Source organism: Lissotriton helveticus, chromosome 3_1, assembly GCF_964261635.1.
Source record: "Lissotriton helveticus chromosome 3_1, aLisHel1.1, whole genome shotgun sequence".
NCBI lineage: Eukaryota > Metazoa > Chordata > Amphibia > Caudata > Salamandridae > Lissotriton > Lissotriton helveticus.
Window position 1 is genome coordinate 740,597,896 of NC_136061.1, and position 18,281 is coordinate 740,616,176.

The window sequence follows — 18,281 nt, forward strand, 5'->3', positions numbered from 1 at the left end:
CATCTACCAGCAGGCCCAGGCACTCCTGGGCCAGGCCCATCAGCCAATCACGTGCCAGCAGACTCACTACACAATTATGCCAACTTCTAAAAGTGGCGCTTCTAGACTAGACACAGCCATGCCGCATACACCATTCTGCAGCATTCCTTCTCACGAGTTCAGACATATCAAACTCGACCCTGCACTCCCCACGCATCAGGAATCTAACATGGGCATACATATTCCCCATTCATTCCTATGGGAGGGCAGGTCACTCACCATCCATACACAGAGAGCACACGCACTTTACACTGTACCACAGTGAAAAAGTGCGCAGAGTCCTAAAATCACCAATCCAGGTTCCAAAAACAGGCTAGGAAAAAGCAAAAAGTCACGGGGTGAACCTGCCCAAAGGACCGGGTCCAACACTCACATTTGCCTTATACCCAAGGAGGGGAAGGATACCAGGTATTGCAAGAACTACAGACCCATCTCTCTGGTTAACATTGATTATAAGATATTCGCCAAATCGCTTGCAGCAAGGCTAGACCTCCTACTACCCGACCTCTTAGGTGCGGAGCTGTCTGGTTTAGTCAAAGGACGCATTATTACTGACAATACTAGACTTTTGTTTAACGTTCTTTCGAAACCCTCAAGATTACAACACTCTCTTGCAGCGATTGCATTGGATGCCGAAAAAGCATTCGATAGGGTTGAATGGACCTATCTTTTCTCTGCCCTTGAATGGTTTGGTTTAGGCCCCAAATTTATTTCTTTAGTCTCCCTTCTTTACTCTAACCCACGTGCGGCAGTTTGTGCCAATGGTTTGGTCTCTACCTTTTTTGACCTAGGAAGGGGTGTACGTCAAGGGTGTCCCTTGTCTCTGTTTCTTTTTAACTTAGCTTTAGAACCTTTCCTTTCCAAGCTTCGTCAACATCCCAATATGCATGGATTTCAAACCATGAATTCTCACATCAAACTTGCTGCATACGCCGATGATATTTTGCTTTTTATATCTAATCCCACTGAATTCATTCCGCCCTTTTTAGATGAGGTACGTGAATACTCCCTGATTTCTGGTTATAAACTTAACAATGACAAATGTGAGATTCTGCCCTTGACGAAATTTACTTTTAAACCTGATTTCAGTGCGCCCAATTTCACCTGGAGTTCTTCTCACATTAAATACTTGGGTCTGCACATTACTCCCTCAATTTCAGACACAGTTTCTCTTTGTTTGAATAAGTGTACCCAAAAAATATCAGATTTAACGACCAGAAGGCACCCGCTCTATTTATCTTGGTGGGGTCGTCTTGATACCATTAAGATGATGTTATCCCCATAATTCTATATACGATTTCTAATATCCCAGTGCCTATTCCCTCAAAATGTTTCAGGAAGATTAATTCAATCTTATCTTCCTTTCTTTGGAATGGAAAAAAACCATGGATGTCTCTCACTAGACTCATACGTCCAAAGACGGAGGGTGGATTTAACTTTCCAGACTTCCCGGCTTACCAAAAGGCATTTCCGCTGCGACAAGCCTCGTTTTGGTTGCAAGATCCTGCAGATCACTGTCCTCTATGGGTTAAGGTTGAGCATCTCTCACTTTCCCCTTTCTCCTTTGCTGGATATCTTTCCTTTTCCCGCAAACCCTCTTCATTAGCCACTCCCTTACACAGGTTCACTACCAAATTGCTCTTAGCCTCTAATCCCCCTCCTCTTAATACAATTGCTGATTTCCTTAATTCTACCATTTGGCACAATCTGAACATATTAATTAACAACAAGCCCTTTTATTGGAAGTCCTAGAGGCAAAAAGGATTAATCTGGGTATCTCAATTATTTTCACATTCTACTTACATACCTTTCTTAACACTCTGCCAATCTTACGACTTACTTGCTTCCTTCGCTCGCAAGTACCTTCTACTTAAAGAGGCAGTAATGTCCACCTATACTCGACTCTCACATCTCTATGCTCCCCCCATGCCTCTTACTTCCACTTCACAACTCCATTCTTTTTTACGCTCCACGTCCAAAGCTTCTGCTATTTACAAATACCTTCACAACATAGAGTCCACTACACCTAAAACTAAGGTGGAAGAACAGTGGGAGTGCGATTTTGCTACATCTTGGCCAATTTCTCCATGGAGTAAGTTGTGGACTAAAATCCGCAAAACATCCAAAGCAGCGACTTTGACGCAAACCCTGTTTTTCATCTACAACAGCCTTCTCTTCACTCCGTCTGACCTTAGCAAGAGGTTTTCCACTACTCCAGACCTTTGTTGGTCTTGCTCCTCCCCACATGCTACTTTATTTCATATGTTATTTTCATGCAATGCTGTTCATGACTTCTGGAAGCAGGTTTGGTCACAAATTAATGTCATTTTTCAAACTCGCATTCCTTTCTCTTTCACTCATATTTTTTTGGGCAGTCTTTCTTCTTGGTGGGAAGATATCACCCTCAATGTTCACATTATTGACTTGTTGGTGGCTGTTGCATTTCAACAGATCACAGCCAATTCGAAAAACTTTTTCAATATTTCCTTTAGAGCATGGTGGTACAACGTATGTCATAATCACAGACTGGACACTGCTTTTGTTTTTCCTATTCATATGGCGACGAAGCGCATGGACTTATGGCTCCCTGTCACGTTATACCTTGATGTATGCGCTATGGGCTCCTTTCATCTACAGCCTGATCAACAATAAGTCTCTAAACCACCTTAATTACCTTTGACGTTCCTTATTTCTTCATTATTCTTTTATACCTCCCTTAACTTGCATTGTTATACACTTATAATTTTTTATCCCCTTCTTTTTTGCTTTAAAGCGCGTTTTTCTTCAGTTTTCATTATTGCATTTGGTGTATTGCTTTAATTGATTGTTGTTTTCTTTCTTTAAACTGTTTTTGTATTTTGTATTGACACCCACCAATAAAATTCTTTTTTAACTTAAAAAAAGTTGTTCCTGTTAGACCCAAGTAACTACTGCTCCATTCACCTCACCACTTTCACGTGTCGGGGTCACACGCTGATGGGACGAGCAGTGTGCGACCTCATTTGGAAATACCATTTATACAGGCTCCCTTGAGCCGGTGGAGGTGACGACCGTGAGATAACGCACCTGCGCGTCATAAGAGGTATCTGGACCTACGAATATTTTCAGCAGCCCACGCAGCAACCCCGTGCACACGCCTAATCCCTGCTGACGAGCGGTAATGACCGCGAAACACGTGTCCAGGGATGGCAAGCACATCAGTGAACACTCTCAAGATTCAAGACTCGGGTAGAAGCGCACCCGCTGAAACCTACAAAAAAAAAAAAAAAAACGGGGTCACATGCTGATGGGACGAGCAGTGTGCGACCTCATTCGGAAACACTTTCACGTGTCACTAGATGCCACTGGGTCTGAAATTGGCATTGGAATGATACAAATCATCTAATCAAAGCACAGTCAGACCGAAATGCTCCTCAGATGGCCAACTACAAGAACAGAGGGAAAAGGCCTCGAATTAGGAGGAGCAAAGAACTAAGATGAAAACGATCAAATCATGTGCAATGCACAAACAAAGCCAATTCGAAGTTTATAGTGGATAGAACAGGATTGTTTGCCAATAGACTGCTAAATATGCAGTATGTGGGACTAAAAATGTGTTCTTTCTGACAGGCTCAAAGGTGTCCCCGTTTTCGACATAATGCTGCTACCTTTGACTTTTCCAAGATGTTGTTGTCCCATTTGATTTCTCTTAAACTAACTACAGGCAATCTATTTTCTACATGCTTTTAATGTTTCCCTAATGCAGGCAAATAAGACTAGATGAGAAACCAAGCCCCATTTACCCGAAAAGCCCCCTACCAATTGTGTTATCCCTGACTGTTCCGTCATAGCCAAATTCTCAGGATAAGTTTTACCGTTACTAAGGAAGCACCTCTGAAAACCACTTTACAACCTCCTCATTTAGTTAGGAAATGCAGTTTGACCCTCAAGTCTTTTAAGATAGCTGTTTATTGACTAAGTATTATACACTATTTACATTTGTGTGCAACTGTATGATGCATGCACCACAATGAAAGCAAGCTTTAATGAAGCAAGGACATGCAAGACTTTTTCTACAACTTTGACACTTGCGCACAAGATGTGCTAAATATCTACTAGGCCAAAACATAAAAAGAAGAAAGAGAGGACATTCCACTGCCTAAATGTGAGAAATAGCACAAAAGAATAAACACATATACACAGGAAAACACTTAAAAATGAAGGTCACAGTATTGTGCTGAAACAGCGAGGCTTAAGAGTACCATTATGAACTATCTGGATGATAATGACAGTGAAACCAAGGAACCAATTACACACACCCAGTTCAGAGACAAGAAGAGCGCTTTAAAATGTGGTTTAGAACTAGGCATATGTGTAATGTACAACTATTTTGTTGTTTACGGACACTGCCTTCATACCCATGACGTACATTACATAATGTAATGTTTGTATGTGTAAATCGCAGTTATTCACTAAAATATAGATTAATGTCTGTTTTCCTAACACTAAAAGAACACAGTAGGAGCATTCTAGGGGTAAATTGCTAATTCACGATTTCTCTTCTATTCACATTTTTAGACCCAACATATTTTCCACTATGAAGGTTAGCCCCGCCTGCACTTTACTCCACTGTCTGTACCATTTCCAGCGGGTCCTCTGGGATTCATCTTAAAGTGCTCAGACACGTGTACTTAGTGCAGGAAAAGCAGGTATAACGTTTTGGATAAATCATAAAGGTTAGTACTTTTAGGGTGTTACCTAGTATGCACAACATGCATCGTACCAGTCCTTGGGCACCCCACTCATACTACCCAATTCTTGTGATCCCGTGAAACACTTCTGCGTCCATCCTATATTTCTCTTGATTAAGCATGTTGTAATACCATTGTAATTTTTTGGATACATTTTGTTAAATTATGCATTTTATTCCTGGTATTATTTGCTGAGCAATAATATTTTCTGTATGGTCTTTATTATTTGTCTTTAAACAAAATTTCAGTAAACTATTTTGAACTAAAAAAAAAAGAAACACTTCTGCGTGCATACTGCAGCTTTGTGGAATGTAAGAAAAATGTGCATTCATAATTAATAGCTTGTATGGTCGCAGGACGGACTCACCATTGTCAAAGCTTTGCAAATTGGATCTATGGGCCACATGTATCAACATTTGTAATAGCGATTAGCAAATCACAATTAGATAATCGCTATTACAAATGTATGAAACTCCAAGTGTTTTATATAAAAATTAGTAAGGGGTCGCAAATCGACCTACCTCATTAATATTAATGAGTTAGGTCGCAATTTGCAACCCCCTAGGAATCGCTAAAATCACGGGGATGGTGACCTGCTGGGGTGGCAGACCACCATGTCCATGATAGCTTTTAAATAAAGAAATCCTTTTTTTTTTTTTTTTTTTACTGCAGCCCATTTCCCTTCAAGGAAAACAGGTTGGCCCACATGCATCAAGCATTTTTGTAGTCGCAAACGGTGCGATTCCTTAAAATCGGCCGTTTGCAAATGCAAAAGTGCTTTTTGGGATGCATGAAGCAATTTTAGAATTCGTAACATTTTTGCGAGTTCTAAAATTGCGGGTGCTTTTAAGAAGTCGCAGATGTGCGATTTCTTAAAAGCAATGCATCATTAGTTTTACAAGTGCAAATTCGCAATTAGGGTGCCAAATTTACCGAGTGGTTGAACCACTCGGTAAATTTGGAAAAAGTGTTTAAAATGCATAAAATGTTTTTTTTTCAACATTCATGTTTCACACACACATGTCCTTAGGACATGTGTGTGTGAAACATGATGCGAAAAATACATTTCAGGGGTGCATGGGGGGTCCTTTGGACCCCCCCTGCACCCATGAAATTTTCAAAGTGCCACTCGCAATTTGCTGATGCCTTCCCATTCACTCCTATGGGCCTTTTGGCCCATAGGAATCAATGGGAATTGCGAAAAGTAACTAAAGAATTCGGTATTCATTTGGGATTCAGTAAAAATTGCGATTTTTACCGAATCACAAATGAATACCGAAAATAATGATGCATAGCATTTTGCACTTCTTAATTTGCGATTCCTTATTTTTCGCAAATTAGGAAGTGCAAAATGTAACAATGATGCATGTGGGCCGTTGTGTTTAGAAAACAAATGAATAGTTCACTTCTCATTTTTTAAGAGCTCGCAGTGGTCCGTGGGACCCCTGGCGCCCACTGCCTGCTCTTAAAAAAAGGGTTTTGCATACATTCACAAAGGGGAAGGGGACCGCATTCAAGGTTACAAAACATTCAAACATACAGCAGCGATTCGATATTTGGAAGGGATGCCCTAAACACGCCCTTTCCAAATACTGAGTCACAAACCCGTTTTGCAATTTGGTAACAGGTTACCAAATTGCAAAATAGAGTTTGGTAAACATGAAAAGCATTTTTTGTGCTCGCAAATGGGCTAATTCTGAGTATTGACCCATTTGCGAACGCAAAAAAGCTCCATACATGTGGCCCTCTATTATTTTTAAGAGGTCACTGTCCTATACAGAAGAGTATCACTACAGTGAAAGCAACGGAATTCACTAGAGAAGAACTAGAGGCAGTGGTGGTTAGAGTATTAGGAGTAACGGGCATACACAAGACATCTGGTGCTCTGTACACTAAACAAATGTAATGGATGTCGCTAAACTCGAAACAACAACCTTAAAGTTCAGTTTTATGAATAGTAGATTTGAAGGACCAAGGCAACGTACATAACTAGTAGCCTGAAGTTACAAAAATATGTATTCTAATGAAACAGAAAAGCGCAGAAAACTGCATCATTCTTAACGTTCCATAGTGGACATATTTCAGTCATCAAAGTCATGAAAATCATTTCTCCTGGGGCCTGGAGGGGAGGGGCCCCTGCTCAGCAGAGGCTTGCGTCACACATTCCTTCTATTGACAGTTTCAATATGCAGACTATCTGGGCCACGTTATAGTGCAATGTACAAACATGACGCAAGTCAGTTTCCTCAGCAACCTAGCTCACGGCTGCTACACAGGTCACATGTAGGCAACTCTGGACACATTAGTAGGATGTAGTGGTCTCGAGGTTTTATCGTCCACAAACCAAAGAGGAATTCATCATTCCTTCCACAATATTCACAGGGCAGTGAAAAGATAATTACCCAGGGTCGAATCAAATGTACTGGCAAACTCACAGGTACAAAAACAGGGACTGGAGTCTCTAATCTTCACGTTGTCATCTCCTTTCTTCTTGAACACCACTTGATGCCATTTCTAGTTTACTCTACTTCCAACTTGATTCATGTGTCACTCATTTATTAGTGTGCCACGGACACGTTTATAGTATAATATGCTATTTTCACAGACAGATTATTATAAGGTGCAAAGTTTCTTTGTCCGTCAGTTCAGGCACATCATTGTGTGGTGAATTAAACCTTCCTAAATTGCTTTGTCGGAAACAAGAACTGAAATAATTAAGAATGCCAAGAAAAAAAAAAAAAGACTGCGTGCTTACTGTTGCTTCAAGGAAAAAACCTATAATAGACATCGTAAGAGTTCCCTGCTTGGCTATTCAAAATCACATTTCATAAGATTATTTTTGCATGGAAACTTTGAGCCGATAGTTCTCCCCATGAGTGAATTCAGACATAATAGAAAAGCGTATTCATCGGTTGGCTTACTTCTTGTAGTTTTAATCAATGCCCTTTTAGAGATTCACATTGTTTGTAACCAGTAGCAACTCTCAAATAATTGTGAGGGCAGACATAGATCTTCATTCTATTACACATCCCAGTGTTGTAACTGCTGATACTGGCCCCGTAGAGGGACCAGTCCCTTCGGAACTATGAGAGGAGTGGGTGCACCGCGGTTCTCAGATTTGACTAGAAGATTTCTATGTGAAAGTAGGAATGAAAATAACTGAAGAGGAGATCCAGGCCCCTCACTTTTGAACCCCTGGCAGGCCTACTGTGGGTGAACAAATTTTGATTCCATTCATTACATTCATATATATTTGTGCAAGAACTTTTGGTGCATGATATTCATTAAGCTGTGTACTTTTTTGGGGTATGTATGTTTTTGCCCTTTATGAGCAGAATGTTGTGCACATGGAAGCTTCCCTCCCTTGGATACTGTATAGGGTCGCGTTCTGGTGCTATGTAGCACTAGGACCATATTCTTGTCTTGAAAATCAGGTCCATTACAGTTTAGATGTTGGGTCACTACAAAATGAGGAAATTTTAGTACATTTGTCATTCTGCCTCATATTTCCCTAGTAATTCTACATTTACAGCCAAAATGTTCACACCACGGCAACAGCTGCTGGACCTGTGGCAACCCAAAACCATACTAGTGCCTAATCGTATCCATGAAAACTGGATTTACAACTAGCATCCAAACAATGCTATCTGTGAAACTGTAAGACATTCACTGATGGTTTAAATGGCTCTACGCACATGATGACCAGTCTCGCCAAGCTGAGGTGATATAGAACAATTCACCATACACTCTTCCACTAAATTAAATATGTGATTGTGCTGCATGGAGGCTTGAGTCCACTGCACTTTGCTAATGTTATGTTCTCCTGGTTAGGGACAACTTCCTCTCCACACCCTAAGGACCATTGTGCTATTTGTGCCAGGGTAGATCCAAGTAGAAGGACTGGTGTAGACTCCCAAGGCCAGTCCCACCATGGGGGAAGGAATGTGGATGTTAGGGATTGCAACTTCTAATGGTCTGTTTTGGATCAGATGCCTTGCACAGATGTTGCTGAATCCATCCTGCTGTCTCATGAGACCGAATCTATTTACACCTAGATTATACTGTAAAAAAATGGGTTGATAAGAAAATGTGCCACCTTCAAAATCTATAATCATATCAAATCAATGATCGGTACAACTTCCATGGATTTCTCTAAAAGTATTAGGTTGATTTGTATAGTGCACTAATGCAGGCGATTGGACAAGTGCATAGGTGTGTAGTCCTCAAGGTTCTTATACAAAGAACCAGGTCTTGTGGAACTCAAGAAGTGAAGAGGAGACTCCAATGTGTTGAGGGAGGTTGTTCTATGTCGTGGGTGCAATGTGAGAGAATGAGCGACCACCTGTTTTGCTTTTGTGGATGCTGGGAGAGTGTGCAAGCGATAGTGAGGCAGAGCCTAGGTGTCTCGTGGGTTGGTGCAAGTGTAAGCTGCTCTTCAGGTATTCTGATCCTATGCTATGTAGGCTTTGTATGTATGAGTGAGACATTTGAATTGGCTGCACTTGTGAATTGTGAGCCAGTGAAGCTTCCTGAGGTGCGGTGTGATGCGAGTGTGGTGTGGGAGATTGCGTACGAGTTTTGCGGTAGAGTTCTCTATGGTCTGGAATATGTGTAGGAGTTGTTTGGAGGTTCTGGCATAGTGAGTGTTGCGGCAGTCTAGCCTGCCGTTGAGGAGTGATTAAGTGACGGTCCATCTGGTGTTCTGAGGCAACTATTTGAAGATCTTTTGCAGCACGCGAAGGATGTAGAAGCAAAAGGTGCACACAGCATTGACTTGAGCCGTTGCGTTCAGCTGGCCATCTGGGATTCTCCCTAGATTTCTTTCACTGTCTGTGGGTAGTGGTCCTATCTCCGACAACCACTAGGTGGACTCCCATGGGTAGGTCTTGTTGCCAAAGACCTGGATATCCATCTTGTCAGAGTTGAGCTTCAGGCAGTTGGTTTGCATCCAGTCTGCTACCATGATCACGCATTTGGTGAAGTTGGTTCTGGTGGTGGTTGTCTTGTCCATCAAGGAGAGGATGAGTTGGGTGTCATTGGTGTAGGAGGTCAATGATGTCTTGTGGTAGGCCGATGCTGGCAAGTGGTGTCAAGTATATGTTGAAAAGTGTGGGGCTGAGGGACGATTTATGTTGGACTCCGCATATCAGTTTCTTGTTCTCTGATGTGAAGGGTGGCAGCCTGATCCAATGGTTTTTTTTCTGTGAGGAAGAAACAGATCCATTTGAGAGCAGATTCTTGTTTGCCAAGCTTGTGACTTCTTCTGATGTGGGTGCTATGGGAGACAGTTTTGAAGGCCGCGGAGAGGTCAAGCAGATGAGGTCCACTTTTTCTCCTTGGCCCAAGATGAATCAAATGTCATTGGTTTCCACAATGAGTGGTGTTCGGGGCTGTAGTTCTTTTTGAATCCTGTTTGAGGGTTACCTAGAAGCCTGACATTTGAGGTGGGTTGCGAGTTGCTTGTTGCTGTCCTTCTCAATCACTATGGCTGGATATGGGAGCTGAGAGATGGGTTGGAACTTGCTCTGTTGATTTGGGTCCACGGTGGGCTTTTTGAGGAGGATGTTGATTTCTGCAAGTTTCCATTTATCCGGGAAAGTGGCAAACGTGATATAAGTGTAGATGATGTGGGTCAGGGTGGTGCTAATTGGTGAGGTTCCCAGGTTGTAGATGTGGTGAAGGCATGGGTGCATTGGGGTCCTTGAGTGGATGATCGGCATGATTGCAGCTGTGTCTTTTCTGGTGAGGCTTATCCATTCAGTCAGGTAGCCGTCTTGGTTGATGGGGTAAGTTAGCGATGCCCCCTCTGGGGTTGGGTTGGTGTGCAAAACATTTGTGTAATTTACGATTTTGCTGTGGAAGAAGTTAGAAAGGTGGTCACTGAGTTGTTGGAAGGCATCAATGTTGTAGACAGTGGCTAGGGGCGTGGTGAAATCCTTGACGATAGAGAAGAACTTGTTGCAGCTGCTGGAGCTTCCTTCAATGCATCAAAGTGCAGCATTGTAGGTAGTTCTGCTGGTAGTGTCGTGACTAGCTCTCCATTTCCTTTCTAGCTGTCTGCAGTGCCATTTGGTGTCTCAGACGACTTCAGTGTACCAGCTGGCCTGCCCGTTTGATCTACTATGCTTGTTGTGTTTGATGCGTGTGAGAGAATCAGTGCAGTTCTTGATCCCATTGTTGATGGACATCTCTGGGTGGTCTGTGGGCCAAGGTGGATCCATGCTAAGAGTGCCGAGCCAGTCTGCTTGTGTGATTTTGCCTTAGGTGCAGATTGGAATGCTAAACCTGGTGGGGGTATTAACTTGAGGTGTCTTGATTGGGAAGTGGATGATTGGGGGGGGGGGGGGAGTCAGTCCATACAAGTGGTGTGGTAGAGTAGTATTTGACGCTGTGTGTTGGGGTGAAGATGGTGTCCAGTGTGAGCCCTGCGATGTGTATTGGTTCTGAAACTAGCTGGAATAGTCCTATGTTGCTCAAGCTTTCAAGGAATGCTGTGGAGCGAGGGCCGTTTCAGTCTTCAATGCGAAAGTTGAGGTCACTGAGGAGAATGTAGGCTCCGGAGTCCATAGCAGTGGGTGCGATCCACATGCGTTCGAGTGCAGGCAGGCTTGCCATCGGCACGTCCACTGTGCATCTGTGTTGCAACTGCCATTAAGTAGGTCCTGGAAGGGGAAAGGAGTGCAGGGTGCTGTGATGTCATTTCCTGTGCTGATGAGTGATGGAAATTGAAGTCCTCTTGCTAGGCTTCATTTAAAGAAGGTTTTGGTGGAAAAACCAATACATTTACTTCCTGTCCAGATGTAGGATAGTACATTTTGTGATGTCACTTTCAGGTGGATGTAGTGAGCAACCACTGACTCGTCAGAAAATCTGCTTTCCAAAGGAGAAAGTGTAAAATTCCTGAGTGGATATACTGTATTTATCAGACAGAAATAAGAGCACAACCATATGAGAATCTTTACAATTGATAACCATTTTCTGAATATCCTACCAAACCATTTTCTGAATATCCTACCAAACCTTATGACAGTCTTAAAATTTACCCTGGATCACTAGCAGTTTCATGAGGAAGAATGGGACTTGAATGATGGAGATTAACAGAAACTATGGAGAAATATTACTTCCTTAATCTTCGTCGGCCCAAAATTAGTATTTGAGAATGTATGCAAATGATACCATACTTTAAACCTGATAACCCCTCAAACACAGTGCATCTGCATGTAGTGCAAGACATTCTGCAACAGCCATTTATTTAAAGTACATCATTCTAACTTTGCACTGAACAAGAGGTGCCTACACATTGGCATCGACTTGAGAAGAGCTACATCGCCTCCTGGCACATTAGACAATTCTGAATAAGAGTGTGTCATATTACAAATGTCCAACAATTAGACAAACTTAGGTTTTGCTACGTTAGCAATATCTTCCCTCCTGAATAGCTATTGGTTAGTAGAGCATAATGTGCATGCCGGACCACTACATGTGTAGCTGGCAGTGGTTTTGGTGTAATTTCCCAAGTGAATTTAGGACTGGATGTTTATCCATAATCCACACCTGGGTCTTCTGCTGTCAGAGGTAAGGCAGCTGTTTCAGGAAGCTATGATGTCACCATACATTTTAATATGTGGTAGTTAAGTGCCCTTGAGAAGCTGCCACGATCTTGTGAGGAAAAAGCCAAAAGCTAAAAGACCTCCTCTCTGATGAAGTGGTCACAGTGTTGGAGAAACAATGAGGCAGGAATCCAGTAAATGAAGTCTCAAGAGCGAAGAGTCGGGATCAGTAAATGAAGGAATGAGGAAACAAGCTAAGGAACAAGGATTTGTTGCTACACACCCTGCAAACAGGGTGAGGCATTTAAATAGTATAAGAAGAAGAAAAGGAAATTGCATCAAACACTACATGACAGAAGGCATAATGTATTGAGAAAGTCAGGAAGAAACCAAGGGAGGAATAGCCATGATGGAAATGGAAAGAACAGAGAATGAAAATCTGAAGTGGACTAACTGTGGAGTAACTTTAAAAGCAGTGGCGGCTGGTATGGAATGGTGGTGGAGGAAGGTGGGGAGGTAGGAAAGGTAAACAAATAAAACAAAACTTACCTGGGGTCGCAGTCGCCAGCCATCGCCTCTCCTTCAAGCAGGAACTAGGAAAAACACAGCCTCCCAGAATCCCATGACTAACGACAAGGCTGCCTTACAGCAGCATTGTGATTGGTCTGATTGTCGTGGTTCGGCGCTCAGACAGTAGCTTGGATGCTTGGCACGTTCTCTACGTAGGCTGTATAATACAACCTGTGTCGAACATGCACAGTACGCATGACGGTTTGCCCGACCCGAGACAGCTGGCCCAACCCTCATGCGCACTTAAGGTGCAGCCACCACTCCCCCTCCCTCAAAATACGTCATGCCCCGCCCGTTCAACCTGACTGGCTGCAGCGTAACTGCAATAGTAAAAATACTAATAATAAAATGATAACATTTTCTTAATGTCATTTTATTTTTCGTTTGCACTGCTTTAAAGTTTAGCGGAGGAGTGAATCCTCCTTAACAGGCATCTGCAAACCCTGAGGCAGATGATTGCCATTTTGGAGTTGAAGATAGAAGGAGCAACAGGCAGGAACACAATAGGAAATAGACTCAAGAGAGAACCTCTTCATGTCCACAGAACACCGCCTGACCCACTAGAACTGTGGTTCTTAGAGGCACAGGCTTCCAAAAAGCTGCAGACGCGACACAGGGTTATTTTGAACACTAGCGTTGGTGGTTGTTCTGGGCTCTGTTCTTTCCCAGGAGACAACCTGCTTGGTGTTTATGGAGGGAGGGGAGTGATTATCTGGGAAAACTGCACCCACAGTTCTAGGGGTAAATAAAGTAAGTTTGTTTCATGAAGCAGGACAATTAATATTACTGAAATCTCATAAGTAGACTCTTGCAGTATTCTGTATTAGTCAACATCAGAGTGTTGATCAGTAGCTTGGCAGTCTTGAAGAGGGATAGGAACATAACTTTCTAATAATGGAGTAGCTGTAACTCGACAGCTGTAGCAGTGGAGGAGATAAACTGAAGATGCTCCTCTTGCTGAAGTTAAACTATACACCAAATATCCAGGGCAGGTGGGTTTAGGGAATAAGGGAGCACAGAGAAAATCAGGTAGGGTTGTAGGAACAGAAAAAAGCAGGAAATCAAACCTGTGTTAATTGAGTTGTGCATAATGAACGGATGTCATCCACTTTATAGTAGTGGCGAGGCTGCCCGTGATTTGTTTGAAAGTGATGTGAGAAGGAGGAAAGGATGGCCCAGTACAGAAAACTAGGGAATGCCAACCTATCTGTGGGACCTGTAAGAAAGAGTGCTCAAATGTATATAAAGGAGTCAAGAGAACTCAAAGTGTGTAGAAAAGTAAAGGGCATACACGTTCCCTAGAACATTCTCCTACCTTCTTGACCCTCTAGTGATTGTTCCTTTAAATGACCAGATAAATATATTGTAATAATACCTAGTGGGTTTTCTGCACATATGTTTGTTTTAATTATTTTCATGATTTACAGACGTTTGTGAGCTGATTAATGTAAGCTCAAATAAGTTGATAATTCTGTTAATCTAACTCTTCCTTGAATAACTGGTCCAGGACCATTGTTTCTTTATAATGACTGTGAGGTGTTGTGATTGGGGAAGGAGGTGGTGTTTGAAAGTGGTCTGAGAAAAACTGAATAAAGGATGTAGCCTACTGATAATACCTCGATTCAATGCTGATGTCACCACAGTATGTAAGTAGGATGGAGTGGGGATGTAGAGTTAACCCCTTGCCTGCTGATGACGAGCCCAGCTGGTCATAGCGGCCGCACCACTCCCCAGCGAGGTGAATTCCACACCTGTGTGGACGTTCTATGGGAGTGGGCGGAGTCATGACGAGTCCAGCTCGGCATGCGCACAGCTCCATTGTGCCTCATGACGAGCTGGGCTCATCATGAGCATCAGGGGTGCCACGCGCGGCCCCCTTCCCCCCGCACAGGAGGGGAATAACGCCCACGGTCAAGGGGTTAAAAAGGAGACAAGATACTGCAAGATAGGTCCCATCATACATGTGGCGGAGGAGGCGAGGGTTACGTAACCACAATGTGGAATTTGAAAGAAGAAAATACAGGGATTACAGTTTGTAAAACTGGCAGGCTGGTGATGGACAGGTAAAGGAGACACAAAAGGGAGGGATACATTTACGAGTGGAGGGCTACCACCATACTCTACGGGTGTGTTGATGAAACTGCCCATGTCAGAACGCAAATGATGGGGCCCCCAGGCAGAATGCGATGAAGGCCCACACTTGACACAGGCTTTACAATGAACGGGGTGCTGAGAGTAGTTCATCTGCACTGCAGGAGCAGCAGTGGCCTCTTCTAAGCTCCTGGAAAGTGGCCTTGTCAGTGTGATGAGTAGGCAGTGTGGCTTTATGAGTGGGGTCAATCAATCTCCTTGAGATGCTGAGTGTTGAAGATGATTCAGAGTAGTCTGTGAGGAAGGTGTTTGGTGGACTGGTGTGCCATTGTCGACATGATACTCTCGCCATATTGCCTGTGCTTTAAAGAAGATCTGAGTTGAGAAGGGGAGGGATGATGTAATTTGGGAGCTTCACTTGACTGTGTTGGAAGGTTTATTGTTGGGGTGGTCTTGTGTAATAGAGCAGGTGGGTGCTGTGAAGGTCAGAATTACTGCATGCATTTTTTACTGTATCAAATAGCTAGGTTATTGACCGTGGAAGGACAAAATGCGAATTGAGCCTTTCAAAAAGTGTACACTTTGGCACGTAAGTTACACACAGTTCTTAAAGAACTATATTATTTTGTTTTGTCTCACCAGTATCCTGTGGCACTAATGAATAATATTTTCTGCAACAACAATAGCTATAGTTGAGACATTTATGCTGATAGTCAGTCATTTGTATTCTGACGCTACCAAGGAAATTGATATGTCAGATGTGAGCAGCTCTTTCCATCCTGGATTTAACCTAGCATACTGGTACTTTTATTAATGTTGTTCACGATACTGACATACAATGGCAATCTCCCGAACCCATACCTACAAAGCAAAGGGAAGGTTGCGATATGCATGTCTGAAGAGGGTCAATTTAAGAGCCCGAAGTGTAGGTCACCTCGTGGCCTTTTAGGAGCGCTTTTGCAAATATATTTGGTAGGCTGAGGAGGACTGTCCAGGTGAGTTGAGTATATATGACAATGTCTATATACTGACAGCCGATTGCATTACAATTGGTAAACGTGGGGGAGGGGGAGGAGGGACTACACTTCAATGTTGATTCTAGGGGGTATTACTTTTTCGCAGAAAATGTGGAAGTGCATTTCAGATTAAGCAAACAGGGATTATTTTAATTTCTGGAAATTCTCAAGGTACTTCCTAGAAAAAGTTGGTTTGCTTGTTGTAGTGACTTGGGGAAAGTTACTGCCTCTGAGGAACGTATGACACTGTACCCAAGAAATGTGCAGCAATTACATGCAATAAATAAAACGCAGTGGACTAGGGGGAAAACGTGATAAATCCAGAATTGTACAAGAATCATGCAATACCATTGGTCCTGGCTATAGTGTTCAGTGGGTGTGTTTACCCTACAATAAATAGAGATTACAAAGTAGCACGGAGCGATATTCCACGTAAGAAAAACCGCGGGATCACATTGCCTGATTCTAAGTAGCCATGCATGACATTATGTTACAAAGTATTAAGCATCGGAGTTGTATGATGGATTTAAACTTGGAGATGGCCAAACAAAGTATCCATCCGTCTCACGTCTCTTCAGGAGTCTGCCTTGATATATCGGCGACTTTTCACAAACACTGGTGTACTTCCCCGCTTTATAGACATGTTTTCATAGCAAAACTCTGCTGGAGTCACTCTCCTTGTTTCAGAACAGCTTTGGTTGCTTTAAGGACAGCCATAGCACACAAGCAGAATAGCATGCATGTGTAATGTGCTGTGCTGTCCTGCCTGTTAACAGGAGAAAATGCTCCGGGTAAGTCATTTAGTTGTCTCTCTTAGGAGTCTTCCTCCGGGGCACATTTTTGGGCAGTGACGTTTCACGGAGAGGAGGGGCAGAGCGTTCCGGGTTCGGGATAAGCGGGCACACCCAAGAACATACAAACAAGTCACTTCAGGCAACGCAGAGGTTTCATCCACATTTAACAAAAGAAAGAAGCAGATCAGTGCCCGTGGGGACAAATTGTGTCCGTAAAGCTAGGAGTCCCCTGAACTTTTTGCAGACAGGACCCGTGCAGCGCCCAGACATAAACACAGGGACAGTGGGCGCTTTATCTCCCCCGCTCAGTGCAGTGGGCTGTACCAATTAAAGCGAACCGGAACGACTTACCTTCCTTGGCTTTTTTCCTTCTTGCCAAAGTTCCTCCGAGTTTCCCCAGGAACGAGTCATCTTTCTTTCTTGATGGGGGCGATTTAGGGGTAGGGGACTTGGGCGTGGAGGGTGATTTTTGCGGGGACGTTGCCATGCCTCGGCGGTAGTAGTTCTGGGGGTTGACGAGTGGTGTGGGACCTCCCGCCCGGTGGGATGATCGCAGAGTCAGATTTGTGAGCCCTGCTCCGTTAAAAGGGCTGTTCCCTCTCCAGCGGAAGCGGAATCATTTCAGGCATTCCAGGCAGCTCCCCCTGCCCCCGCCCATCCCGCCAGGCTCCAGTCTCCAGTCTCCAGTCCAGGGAAGCCGGCTTTGCAGACGGTGCACTGCAGCAGCAACCTGGAAGCAGAATCCGTCCTGACGCTGGCCAGGCCTCCTCGGCGGCTCGGCCACGCCGACGCTCCCGCTGCCCAGGGACTGGTAGTTCGACCACTCAACCCAGGTGGGAGAGGAGAGTCCCGCTGTTCTGCCAAATGTACTTTTGTTTTTACCTTCTTTTTCAGGAAAGACTGCCGTTCCTCAAACTCCAGATCTGCAAATGTCTTTCCTTCACACCGAGTCTCTCTATTTTCAATTGCAGCTTACAGGCTAGGCTGTCTGAAAATCTGAGCTCGCTGTGTCCACGCCGGGGTTAAGAAGCGCCATGTAAATTATGCATGCAGAGTATTTATTTATTTATTTATGCATTTTTATATAGCGCGGACTTTACCCGAAGGCGTCAGAGCGCTTCACATTAGGAACAGAAATGAAACATAATGAGAAACATTACAAAAGGACAGATTGCAAAAACATACGTTACTTACATAAGGTAATAGTGACAATTGTGAGCAAACAAAATACACGAGGTAGTAAAAATTGTGAGCAACCAAAAATACCTGAGGTAGTAAAGGTAATAGTGATAATTGTGAGCAAACAAAATACTTGAGGTAGTAAAAATTGTGAGCAACCAAAAATACATGAGGTAGTTAAAAGTGCACAAGAGGAAAAGTGACACGTGTACAGTTATAAGAGAAAACAGAGTATAATTAGAGGTATAGTACTGTAATAAGTGCTAGACACTCAGGCACAAGAACAAGCGTTACGTAGGCAAGGTGGCACTT

At 43.3% G+C, this 18,281-nt stretch overlaps 1 protein-coding gene across 1 annotated transcript in view; it reads right to left on the minus strand.

Moving 5' to 3' along the window:
- The window catches only part of PARVA (parvin alpha), a 267,872-nt gene extending 250,025 nt beyond the window's left edge, over positions 1 to 17,847 (minus strand). Inside the window, exon 1 of the mRNA XM_078680922.1 lies at positions 17,142 to 17,847. Coding sequence (XP_078537048.1) covers positions 17,142 to 17,277 — 136 coding nt within the window. The 5' untranslated portion in view covers positions 17,278 to 17,847. The remainder of the gene's footprint in view (positions 1 to 17,141) is intronic.
- Between the last annotated feature and the right edge of the window lie 434 nt (positions 17,848 to 18,281).